Source organism: Pediculus humanus, genomic scaffold (assembly GCF_000006295.1).
Source record: "Pediculus humanus corporis 1103172107729 genomic scaffold, whole genome shotgun sequence".
Taxonomy (NCBI): domain Eukaryota; kingdom Metazoa; phylum Arthropoda; class Insecta; order Psocodea; family Pediculidae; genus Pediculus; species Pediculus humanus.
Window position 1 is genome coordinate 176,479 of NW_002987332.1, and position 12,932 is coordinate 189,410.

At 27.4% G+C, this 12,932-nt stretch overlaps 1 protein-coding gene across 1 annotated transcript; it reads right to left on the bottom strand.

Annotated features, from left to right (window-relative positions):
* Nucleotides 1-8,176: 8,176 nt before the first annotated feature.
* Phum_PHUM319540 (cytochrome P-450, putative) lies at nucleotides 8,177-11,512 on the bottom strand (the record flags this gene model as incomplete). The annotated part of the gene is made up of 5 exons (XM_002427406.1): nucleotides 8,177-8,221; nucleotides 8,302-8,635; nucleotides 8,761-9,449; nucleotides 9,781-9,902; nucleotides 11,131-11,512. The coding sequence occupies 5 exons, from the start codon at nucleotides 11,510-11,512 to the stop codon at nucleotides 8,177-8,179; spliced, it is 1,572 nt and encodes a 523-aa protein (XP_002427451.1).
* Nucleotides 11,513-12,932: the final 1,420 nt, after the last annotated feature.

The following is a 12,932-nucleotide window of genomic DNA, read 5'->3' on the forward strand; positions in this document are numbered from 1 at the left end:
GGTACCTATTTTTAAAAATAAAAATAAAAAAACCTGCATAAGAAAAATTTTGACCTAATTTGCCCAGGAGCGAACGAGTCTTAAAATAGATTCGATATATCGGTTGGCTATGTGTGTGTGTGTGCGTGTGCGTGTGCGTGTGTGTGCCATCATCATCGTCATGCCACGACATGCCCAAACTAATTCTTCTAAATTGGTCTGGAAATGTTAAATTTTTTTTTTTCACATTTGTCGCGACTGATAACTTTTTTTTACTACAATCGTCGTCACCGTCACCGTCATCACCGCCGTCGTCATCATCATCATCATCGTCATCGTCGGCTAATTCCACGTTAAAAAAAAAAACTTTCTTTCGCGTTTTTTTAATTCCTTTGTTTTGAAGAAAAAAAAAAAAAAAAAACGTGTTTTTCTAACGATATACAAAAATTTATTTATATATATAAACGTTTGTGTGTGTTTTTGTTCAAATTATAAATTACAATGAATCATCATTAATTATTATTATTATTATTATTATTATTATTATTATTATTATTATTATTATTATTATTATTATTATTATTATTATCATTACTACGTTTTACTCTCCATTCGCCGACGCCATTCCATGATAGTTTTAATCACGTACGCTCTTATATAATAACACAAATAATAATAATAATTGATTTAAGTTTTATTTAAAAAAAAAAAAAAAACGCGGCGTCATTAAATATTAAAACGGTTAGGAAAAAAGGGGAGGGCGTGAGGGGGCGCAGGGAGAGGGCGTGGGGGGATGCGAAACGAAAGGGATGTAAAAAACGATATCGAAACGGTAAAAATAACAAAAACAAAAAGAAAAACGCGCGTGAGAAAAAAAAATTATTTATATCGATTGCGTAATTTACAAATTATTATTATCATCATCATCGTTATTATTATTATTATTTAATAGAAAAGTTTATTATTAAACGGGTAACACAGTTTTTTTTTTTTTTTTTTTTTTGCGAAATTGGGTAAAATTGTACGAAAAAAAAAAAAAATAATAATTCGGGCAAATATGCGAATTTAAATTATTAAATATTTATTAAAAAAAAAAAACAATGGGGATTTATTAATTTTTTTTTTTTTGCCCCGGATGTATAATAATACCAGGTTCGATGATGATGATGATGATAATAATAATAATAATAATTTTTATATCTATTGCGTAATTTCATTTCCGTTTATAACCGAAAAACATAATAAATAAAAAAAAATTAATGAAGAAGATTTTTCTATTACAAAAAAAAAAAATTAATTAATTACAAAAAAATGTTAATAATAATTAATTGTTTTTTTTTTTTTAGAGATTTTTTTCGATTTTATTATTATTATTATTAATATTAGTTTTTTTTTTTACACGTAACCTTCATCAACATCCGGTTTTATATTAATTTATTATCAAATTTTTTTTTTTTTTTTGTGTAAATTGATTACCTTTGAATGTTTCTTTCTTTCGCCGTCTTTTTTTTAGAATTTTTTTCTCAATTTTTTTCAAATTTGTTTTTTTGCAAGTTTATGAGAAAGTTACCCTTGAGTTTTTTTTCTGGTGGGGATAAATCCTACACGCACTCATTCACTCACGCACTCACGCACTCACGTACGCATACACGTAAGCAAGCACGTAAGCACTCAACGTTGATTTGAATAAAAAAAAAAATTATCATTATCATTATTATTATTTGAATTTTCGTCAAGTCAATTTAATTCGATATTTTGCAAATAAAAAAATTATTAATGATAATAATAATAATAATAATTTTCCAAGGTGAACGGACATTTTCTTTTTTTTTTTTTAAATTTTAATTTAAAAAAAAAAAAACTCGATCGTGAATATATTAAATTTCCCATATCATTATATATATATTATATATAAATAATTGTTATTGTTATTGTTTTTAATTGACGACGCTGTCGATAGATGGCTTTAATAGTGGCAACACTGATAGCAGAAGACTTTTTTGTTTTGTTTTGTTATTATTTTGATTTTTAATTCAATTAATAATCTTTTAATCGCGTTGCATTATATTTATATACATATAATTTTTTAAAAAAAAATTTTCTTATATGAAAAATAAAAGCTTTTTCCTGTTTTTTTTTTTTTTTTCTGTCGTTCATATTAAATAATTTTCCTTTTTTTTTTTTTTTAGTTATTTATTAAAAATAATTTAAATTAACTTCAACACCATATGATGATAATGATGATATTATAATTTTTATTTTTATTTTTATTATGCGTACGTTAATAATAAATAAATCAAACTTAAATTTAAAAAAAAAATACGATAAATAAATTTTTTTTTTGTTTTATTACCGATCCCGACGGATACATATATATATTTTTAAAAAATTAAAGTTAAAAAAAAATAATAAATTTATCGATCAGGTTTTTATTTTATAAGGTTATCCCCTAATTAAAACTCTTTTACTATCAGGAACTCAAATTCTTACATTAAAATTTATGTTTGTATTTTAAGGTTGTTGATAAAAAGTAACGAAAAAATGCGTGCATGCGTGCGTGTATGCGTGCGTAACATTTTTAATACGTATTCGAAGAGAAAAAAAAAATGTCTACTGTATTGACTTAACGGGAAGTCAAAATACATACATAAAAAATGTAATTTTTTTTTTTTTGAAGGCTCGAAAAGAGTCTGTAGGGATAATTAAGCTTTTTTTTTTTTATTGTGGGGCACGCACGAAATGGAGGAGGATGGATAGATAGAAAAAAAAAAAAAAAATGAAACTCGAATGTAATTTGGAACGAAAAACTGTTATAATTGCATTTAGAAAAAAAAAATAGCTCGATGACGGGTTAAGGTATATTAATCAGTAAAGCCCATTAGAGTATAAACCGTGATTCGACGGTAGTAATATTAAAAAGGAAATAAGGTCACAAAAAAATTGGGCAAATCAGTTGTTAATAACCGAAACAGAATAATGATGATGATGATGATAATAAAAAAAATTCGATACCGAATAGTGGTTGTTGGTAAACATGAGAGGTAAAAAAATAGTTGACGACTATAAAATATCAACTAATTCCCTTAATGTGCATCAATGTTAAACACACACCGACAATAAAATAAAATAAAATATATTTTTAAAAAAACAGGTAAGTGTTACCTTCGTGTCGCTGGAAAAAGGTATTAAAAAAAAAAGGTAATAAAAAAAAACAGCTGATTTACCGGAACGGTTATTTAAAAAAAAAAAAAAAGTAAATTTTCAAATTAATGCACGTACTCACCGAGAATGAATTTCTTAGTTTATATTCAAAAAAAAAAAAAAAAAAAAATTTAACCGTAAATTACCGGTCAGAATGCAATAACCGGTCGATTAAATTACAAATAATAATGTAGTCATCATCACAAACTTTAAAATGAATCAAAATATGTTGGAATTTCACCACCACTACCACCAAACGTTTTCACATAATTAAACGACAAAACAATTTAATCACCTGATTCTGTCACCCTATAACGTCAGAGAGAAAACAAAACGAAAAACGTTTGTTCGAGTAGGCGGTGGAAAAATCAAAACAAAACAAAAATTCTGTCGTGGTTTTAACGACATCAAATGTAAACAATCACAAATTCATAGAGATTATCATTAATAATTGAATGGAAAAGGTTTTTGAAAACAAATAAAACAAAATTTTTTTTTTTTTTTTTAACGAAAATTTTTATTTTTTTATTTTTAAAACTATTTTTTTCTATTTATTATTTATTTATTTTTAAAAAAAATGAAACAATGCGTTACAACACCGGCTATTAACCTAATACGTCCACATTTCGGGTGGTTGTTATAGAAAAAAAACACAAAAAAAAAAAAAAAAATAAGAAGAAAACCTAACCCGTAGTGTGTCTTTGGCTTCAAAAAAAATAATAATTTAAGTTGAATAATTTTTTTTTTTTATATACATGTGTAAAAAAAAAAAAAAAAAACTTTCAACTCTTAATTATTTATAAAATGCACGTACGAGCACGTGCGTACACACGCACGCACACTCACGTGTACAAATACAAAATTTATACATATATATACACAAAAATAATAATAATAATAATAAAAAATTAACGTGTTGAAAGGCAATTTAAAACAAAATAAAAAAAAAATCAATAATATTATACATACATTAATAATAATAATAATAATAATAATAATAATAATAATAATAATAATAATAATAATAATAATAATAATAATAAAACTAATCTAACAACTACTAGTAAATAAAAAATAAATAATAATAATAATAATTTTTACTGGTTTTTTTTTTTTTACGTTTTATACTAAATTCGCAGCTAGCAACGTTCTACAAAACTTTCGATCGATACAAAAAAAAAAAAAAACAACAACGATAATAATAATAATAATAATAATGATAATAGTTAAAAAAACTACTTGGGGAAAAACAAAATTAATTAATTAAAGGTTAATAAAATCTTATTAATGGAGATCCTTATTATTAAATCGTTCTGAACATTTTCTGAACGCACGTCGTAAATGTGTCGTCAATAGTATTTAAAAAATTACAAAAAAAAAAAAAAAAAAAAAAAAACGACGAAATAATAAGAATAAGTATTTAAAAAAAAAAAAAAAACGAGATTAAAATACTTAAAAAAAAAAAAAAATGGCGGGAAAAAATTAAAAAATTGGCGCGCTTTTTTTTTTCTCCTTTTCCTTCAAATCTATAAATACTGTTAAAAATTAAAAATTATTAATACTTGATTAAAAAACGCGTGAAGAAAAATTCATTTTTGTTGGGGGGAGGAGGGGGAGGGGCCGCTATCGTAAAAAACGTCATTTTTACCAACCTAACAAAAAAAAAATAAATTTTTTTTTTTCGGGCATTTTTAAGCGGCTCCTTACAATTTTTTTGTTTGTTTGTTTTTGGTTTCAAACACCCGAGATCTGTTATTATCGCGATTGTTCAACAGGCCTAAGGTATTTCATTATTATTATTATTATTATTATTATTATTTTAAATTTTACATAAAAAAATGAACGCGAAAAAAAAAAAATAATGATGATGATGATTATGATTATGATAACTACAAATTTTACAACAGCTTTTTTTTAAAACAAGTTTTAACGACTTCAAAGAATTTTTTTTCCTTTGTTTGTTTGTTTGTTTGTTTGTTGGAACAATCAATGAGATTAATACACAACCGATAATTTTTCTCTCTTCAGGAAACTTTTTCTCAGGATAAATATTGAGGGAGGGGGAAAAAGGGGGGAGAGATTAAGAGGGTGGGAAAAAATGATAATGGTAAATAAGGTAAGTACGTCAATTATCAAAATATTACAATGATAATAATAATAATAACAACGTAGAATTAAAAGGAAAGAATTGCAGAAAATAAAACAAAACAAACGAACGAGCGTGTCGTGGGTTTCGTTCCAAAAACAAAAAAAAATTCTCAGGACGACAACATAACAAAAAAAAAAAAAAAAATTGTCACAGATATTTTAACAAAAAAAAAAAAAAAAAATGTACAACATATAAATTAAAAAAAGGAACTGGCAAGACGAGTATTTTTTTTTTTTATATATAACACAAAAAAAAAAAAATTAAATTAATGTCTCTTTTTTTTTAGTTTTTTTTAGTTTTTGGATTTTTTAGTTTTTTTTTTTAGTTTTTTTTTAGTTTTTAAAAAATAAAAATAAAAAAAAAAAAAAAAAACGTTTTACGGGAATAAGTTTCTAATGACTTCCCAAATTTCTTAAATTATCACTATTACTATTTAAAAATTCTAAATCCGGCCCTGTCACTCTTTGTACAAACGACACCTGAAACAATAAGAAGAAAAAAAAAAAAATTTTTTTATGCGTTTTGTTTTGTATTTTTTTTCGGTGCGTGTGAGTGCGTGTGAACGCAACCCCCACCCCACCCCCACCATCACCGCGAAGGGAAACGTTTTAATAATAATAATAATAGGAAACTTTTTCAATTATGCGAAACTCGCGTTTATCCTAACATTCATCCATCCACCCACGCACGCACAGTCACTCACTCACTCGCATTCGGTTTTTTTTTTTTTTTTTTTTATCTTCTGCTTTGCTTCGGTTATTTGATTTAAATAATTTTTATACACACACACACACAACACTCGCACTCGCACACGCACATGCACACGCACACGCACACGCACAATATTCTATCCATCGGTTCCTCTTTGAATTTGAGGTCGTTGGCCCGTGCAGAAAAGGTGAATTCTCTCATTATATACACAAAAACCCTTAAAAAAAAAAAAATTTTTTTTTTTTCTTCTTCTTCGTCTTTTTTTCTTTTTTTTTTCTCTCTCTTTTTTTTTGAAATAATGTTTGAGGTTTTTAAAAAAAAAAAAAAAAGAGAGAGAGAGAGAGAGAAAAAGATAGAAAGAGATAGAAAATATATGACATATATGAATTTTTTTTTCTTTCCTGTTTTTTTCTTTTTTTAATTTTAAATTGTTTTTCTTTTCCCTCTCTCTCTCTCTTTCTCTCTCTGTTTCTCTCTCTCTCTTTTTCTCTCTCTCTCTCTCTCTCTCTCTGTGTTAAATCGAGGGAACGAAAAGGTGAGAAACAAGGTAATATATTTTACCAAGCGTTTGCGATACGATCTTTTTTTTTTTTAAATAATAAATTCTTTATTTTTTCATCGTGTTTTTATAACTGTAACTTATCACATAATTCCCGGCGTTATTGTTTTTCATTTATTTACTCTATGATTTCTGATCGCCGATTTCTCACCGCCTTCTAATCGTTTATTAATACAAGTTATTTACATGTTACGACTACTCATCCAACGACACACACACACACACACACACTCGCACGCGACAATATCGCAACGATATTAAAAAAAAAAAAAAAAAAAAAAACCTAACAGAAAAACAATAATAATAATAATAATAATAATAATAATAATAATAATAATAATAATAATAATAATAATAATAATAATAATAATAAAAGGAAAAAAAAAAATTGATTAACTTTTTCTAAATTCATTACAAAAATGAAATCTGGGATACAACAATGGCCTACATACTTAGTGGTCATTAACCGTAGACCTTAAACTAAAAGACTACTGTTTGTTTGTGAAGATTAAGGTTGTCTAGCTAGAAGGTATTCATCAATGATAATTGAAAGACTCCGTGGCTGTGGTCAATAACCTCAAATAATTTCACTTTTTTAGGGGTTCACACAATATTAATTCGCGTCCAAAAACCTGTACTCAAGTTAAAACGTTTTAAGGCTCGCTTAACAAACGAACAAACAAAAAAAAAAGTTATTTTTTTTTTACAACTTTTCTTTCTCTCTCTCCCTCTTTCTCTTTCTCTTTCTCTCCCTCTACCTATCTATCTATCCATCTATCCATCTACCTCTCTCGTTTTTTTTATTTAAAAGGAATACTAATAATGCAAAAGGGGAGGGGGTAAAAAAATACGTGAGGGTGAGGGCGTTGACACCGTTGTCAGATGTTCTTCAAAAAAAAAAAAAAAAAAAAAATGACAATCTTTTAAAATTTTTGTACAAGAAGAAGAAAAAAAAAAAAACAACGACAATAATAATAATGAGTAAATTGAAAAAAAAAACAATTTGAAGAGCCATTGATTTTGTGGTCGCTTAGGGGTCGCTTAGGGTGGAAGTTTAAAGAAAACAATATGACACAAAATTGTGGTTTCATAGTTTATAAAAAGAGAGAAATGTCGACTGCAGTGAGAAACAAAATTTTTTTTTTACATAAAATTAATATTCACACACGCACCTGATTTATTTAAAAGAACCATATTTAAATAAAAAAAAAAAAACATTAAAAACGATTAATATATCAATAAATTTTGAAACCGATTCACAAATGATGTTGTAACTTTTGTTTTTTTTTTAAATATAAAATACCATCACACAAGCGGAAAACAGCCTACACACGACTACAACGACGACTCAATCATTTCGAAAATAATAATAATAATAATAATAATAATAATACTGAATCAAATTGATAAGTGAAAAATTGTTAGTTATCGCGTTTGTGAGATAAATCAAATTTTATGCTACTATTGCAATTATTATTATTATTATTATTATTATTGTTAATCACATATAAAACAAAAAAAAAATTTCATTCACGATATTGGAAATATATATATATATATATATATGTGTACGACTATTATCCAACGGGGTAAATCGGGAAAAAATCAGTCAGGCTCACACTCTTTTATATATAGCGTCAGATAAATAAAATTTCAATAATAATAATAATAATAATAATGATAAATAAAGAGACCGACTAACCTTGAAGGAATCCGGAGTTATTGTGACTCCCGTGTTTCCTTTTAAACTGGGTAATGATTGACCCTCTGGAAGTTTTATGTGAAAAACGTGTAGCAAACTTGAAAAGAATAGGAAAAGCTCCATCCTCGCGAGAACGTCTCCCAGGCACATTCTCCTTCCCACGCCGAAAGGAAGAAAATATTCAGGCTTGGTTACTTTGCCTTCGCTATTGAGGAACCTTGAGGGTCTGAAGTCTTCTGGTTGATCCCATAGATTTGGATCCATGTGTACGGCGTGTAAAAGTGGAACTATGTGTGCGTGTTTTGGAATTTTGTACCCATTAAAATTAATGTCTCTGAAATAATTAAAATTAAATAAATTTAATTTTAGTTGTTTGTTGTTGTTTGTTCGTTAGAGAAGGTTTGCGTCTCTCGTAATTAGTTTTTTGTCTGTTTTTAGAGTGAATGCATTAATAGATACCTTGTTGTGGCGTGTGTTGTTCCTAATGGCACTATGCTAGATCTCCTTAATATTTCTAAAAGTGTCGATTCCGTGTACGGTAAGAATGGCATATCTTCTAAATTTGGCAACCTATTCCTTCCCACGACTTGATCCAACTCCTCTTGCACAGCCTTGGCGACTTCGGGATGGTGAAGCATGTATACGACCGCCCACTGAAGGGTCGTTTTTACGGTTTCCATACCGGCGGTAAAAAGATCACCAATAATTTGTTGAACTTGTCTATCGTGATCTTTTCCCTCGAAAAGAGTTTTCCCTTTTTCTCCGGCATTTTCTATTTCCATAAGATAAGCATCGACAACATCTCTCATAACGCTCGGATCGAATGTCTTTTTATGTTCGTCAATTGTTTCTTGGAAAAAAGCCGCCATTTCAATTCTATTTCTGTGCAATAATTTTCTCGTCGCTTGTAATCCGGGAAGATATCGCATTGCAGGTATAAAATTAACATAAGTCAAGATACCGAAAAGTCGAAAACCTTCATCGATCAGATCCATGAACCGCTTGAACCTGTCGTCGTTCGGCTTGAACTTAACGTTCATTAATATTGAGCAGACGATATTGCTTATGGGCATCGCTAACAAGGGATTTAAATCCACTTCGGCTCCTTCTTGTTTCGATATGGTTCGTAAACACGACTCTAATTCTACCTGCAAATAATAAAAATACATTTAACTTATCCGTGACTTCTCCCGTATTCGATTATCACGATTCTTTTCGTATAACGTATACTAAAAATAGATACACACACTCACTCACACACACACACACACACGCACATTCACATATTTATTTATTTATTTTTTTTTTTTGTAACTGAAATGATTGACAAGGTCGTCAAAAAAAAAAAAAAAAAAATTATTTGCTACCACTTCCGCGTTTTAAAAGAAAACGCGAGATAACGAAAATAATAATAATATAAATTGATAATAAAAAAAAATATAAAAATGAGTAAAAATTTATAATTTCTAATATATCTACCTTGATTCTTTTTTCCATGTTTTCTTTTCCCGAACCAAAATAGGTCATGCCGAAATGTCTTAACCTTTCGTGCAAAAACCTTCTTTGATCTTTCCATAATTTTCCTTCGCTGTTTATGATTCCTATAAATTAATAATAGAAAAAAAAAAAAAAAAAACCTAAATTAATATTAAGAATACAAATATTTTCAATTTTTTTTTTTTTTATTTCGACTAGACAAAAAAGGAAAATAAGGCAACAACATTCACAGACGCCGGTGTTTAATTATCATCATTTTAACAACTTATCACCAACGTCTGCACAATTCATTTTATTACAAAAAAAAAAAAAAAATTTATGAATTACTCGTTGTAAGTTAATGAACTTGGTAAAGATCGAATGACAATTAGTAATCAAATCATTTGATCAATCAAAAACTCTACTCTTCAATTTTTTTTACCGGATATGACACTGCTGAAACTAAAGCTGCACTGTCAAAAAATTTAATAAGCAAAATGATAATTAAAAAAAAAAAAAAAACTAATTTTAAATTAAATAGTAGGAAAATCAAATAGAAATCGATTATATCAAATCGAACGAACGTCAATCGATCGATCGATTTATTTATCAATTTTTTTTTTCTCCTAATAATTAATCAATCGTTTTAAATAAAAATAGAACGACAGAACTCGTTTTTTTTTTATTATGACAGAAGAAGAAAAAAAAAACCGCCATTATTTTATGAATAAAATAAATTTCTTTTTTTTTTTTTTTTTGGTCGCACGTGAAAAGGAATAAAAAAAAAAAAGGGACGAGAGAAATCAAGTGCGACGAACTAGTTTTCCAATGATCCTCCTGGACCTACCTCAATCTCAATTCTCTAATTGGGACAACATAAGCAAAAAGGAAAGTAATAAATATTAATTAGTCGAATTTAAAAAAAAAACTATTCTGATATGTTAATGGTTTGAACCACGAATATGGCCTCAAGCGTTTCCGTTTTACAATTTTTAAATTTTTTTTTTTTTTGGTGGACCCAACACTCACACAATTCACTCGCAATGACATAATTGCAAAGATCAGGCGACTTTTTTTTTTTTTCCTTTCTCTTTTTTTTTTTTATCTTTTTCTCTATCTATCTCTCTCTCTCCCTTTCTCACTCCTCATTCTCCTCTCAAGTGTCAAAGATCATTTTTATATAAGCCTATCGATAAGATATTTGGGCTTTAAACGTGCCAGATTTTATAACGATTAACAAAAAAAAAAAAAAAAAATCGTTCAACTTTGTATTATTTATTTTAGAGTTCAAAAAATCGAAAAAAAAGGGGGGAAGGGGGAGGCGGGGAGGAAAAAAAATAATAAAAAACTTACCGTAGCCTCCTAGTATGTTGCTGAATTCCGTATGTGGTCTTCCGGTGAATTCTTCTCTTCTGAAAGCTTCTCTAATCGCTTTATGATCACTCACGACAACGATTAACTGATTTCCCAAACGTGTGCTGAACAACGAACCGTATTTTTTAGCAAGTTCACCGAAATGTATGTGTGCTTCGGTTTTTAAAAAAGGCAAGTACCCGAATATCGGAAGACCCCACGGTCCCGGTGGCAATGATTTCAATTCCCGAAATATTTGTATGAGTCGAACAATGACTAGAACAACAAGGAACACAACTAACGTGGAAAAAAATTTTGAATTTTCTGGTTTGTCAAAATTCATTGAGGCTTCGTAAAGCCAACGTATACTCCAAACGAACATTTTTTTCTATTTTTTTTTTTATACGTTTCTAAACGAATTATTTAAAAAATTATTATTATTATTATTAATAATAATAATAAACATTAAAAAAAAATGTTTTTTTTTTAGTTATTAAAAACCGCACCAAAAAAAATTATTATTAATAAAAAAAAAAAAAAAACACGCACCAAAAAAAAAAAAACGAACAACAAAAACAATAACAATAATAACCGATTATTTATTTATTTATTTTTTTTTAAATTATTAAAATAAAATAAAATAAAATAAAATAAAAAAAAAAAAAAAAAAAAAAAAAAGATCACACGAATCCCCCCGATATGGGAAATACGACGCACAAGCGTCGGAAATTTTCTTTAACCCTAAATGAATGGGTGGTTGACGTAGTGTACCACGGCAGGCTTACTAGGTATACTAAAACCCGCGCTGTCCTTGCCGGCATTTATACCGACTTGGTTCCGAGTGGGGACGAAGGGGCGGGCTTTACCATTTCTCTTATTTCGGTGCTAAATCTTCATTTCGTATCACCGTTCTATTTTTATGATTTATTTTAACGCTGAATGAACACTTCCCCTGTATGAATTACGCGCGCGGGACGACGCGTCTCTTTACCGCAACATACACACACATATATATATGTATTCATTCCTCTCACGCACGTTTATTTATTTATTTATTTATTTATTTATTTATTTTCTATCTCTCTATCTCTCTTTATCTCTCTTTCGTATAAAACCCGCGTTTTTTTTGAAATTTTAAACCGGCGGAAAATTATTATTATTATTAATTATTAATTAATAATTATTTACGCGTATGTACGAGGGAATAAATTTATTTGTATTATTAATGACACGTCCATCTCGCGTAAATATTATTATTATTATTATTATTATTATTATTATTATTATTATTATTATTATTATTATTAATAATAAAAATTACACGCGGTTTTTTTTTTTTTTTTTTTTTTTTATTCGTTTTTGATTTGTTTACTCTGATGCGAATGCCACGTGCCCCTTGTCCGGATTTTTTATTACTTCTATTAACTGTTTAAACATTTCTCGTTTATTATTATTATTATTATTTATTTTTATTTCGTTATAAAATAATAATAATGATAATAATAATAATTACAAAACCGTTTTAAAAAAAATTTAAATTGTGGATTTTTTTTTTTTGGTTTAAATAATTTTCCGTTAGAAAATGGAAAATTCATTTTTTTTTTTTTTTTTTTTACAACAACAAATGATTTATTTAAATCAGGCCAAATTTTATAAAAAAAATACGAAAGCAAAGTTATTATTATTATTAATATTATTATTATTATTATTAAATTATGAGACGTAAGTTACATAAGAATTTTTTTTTTTTTTTAAATTTAAATGGTTTCGCGGGGTAAAATTTTTAATTTAATAATTTTTTT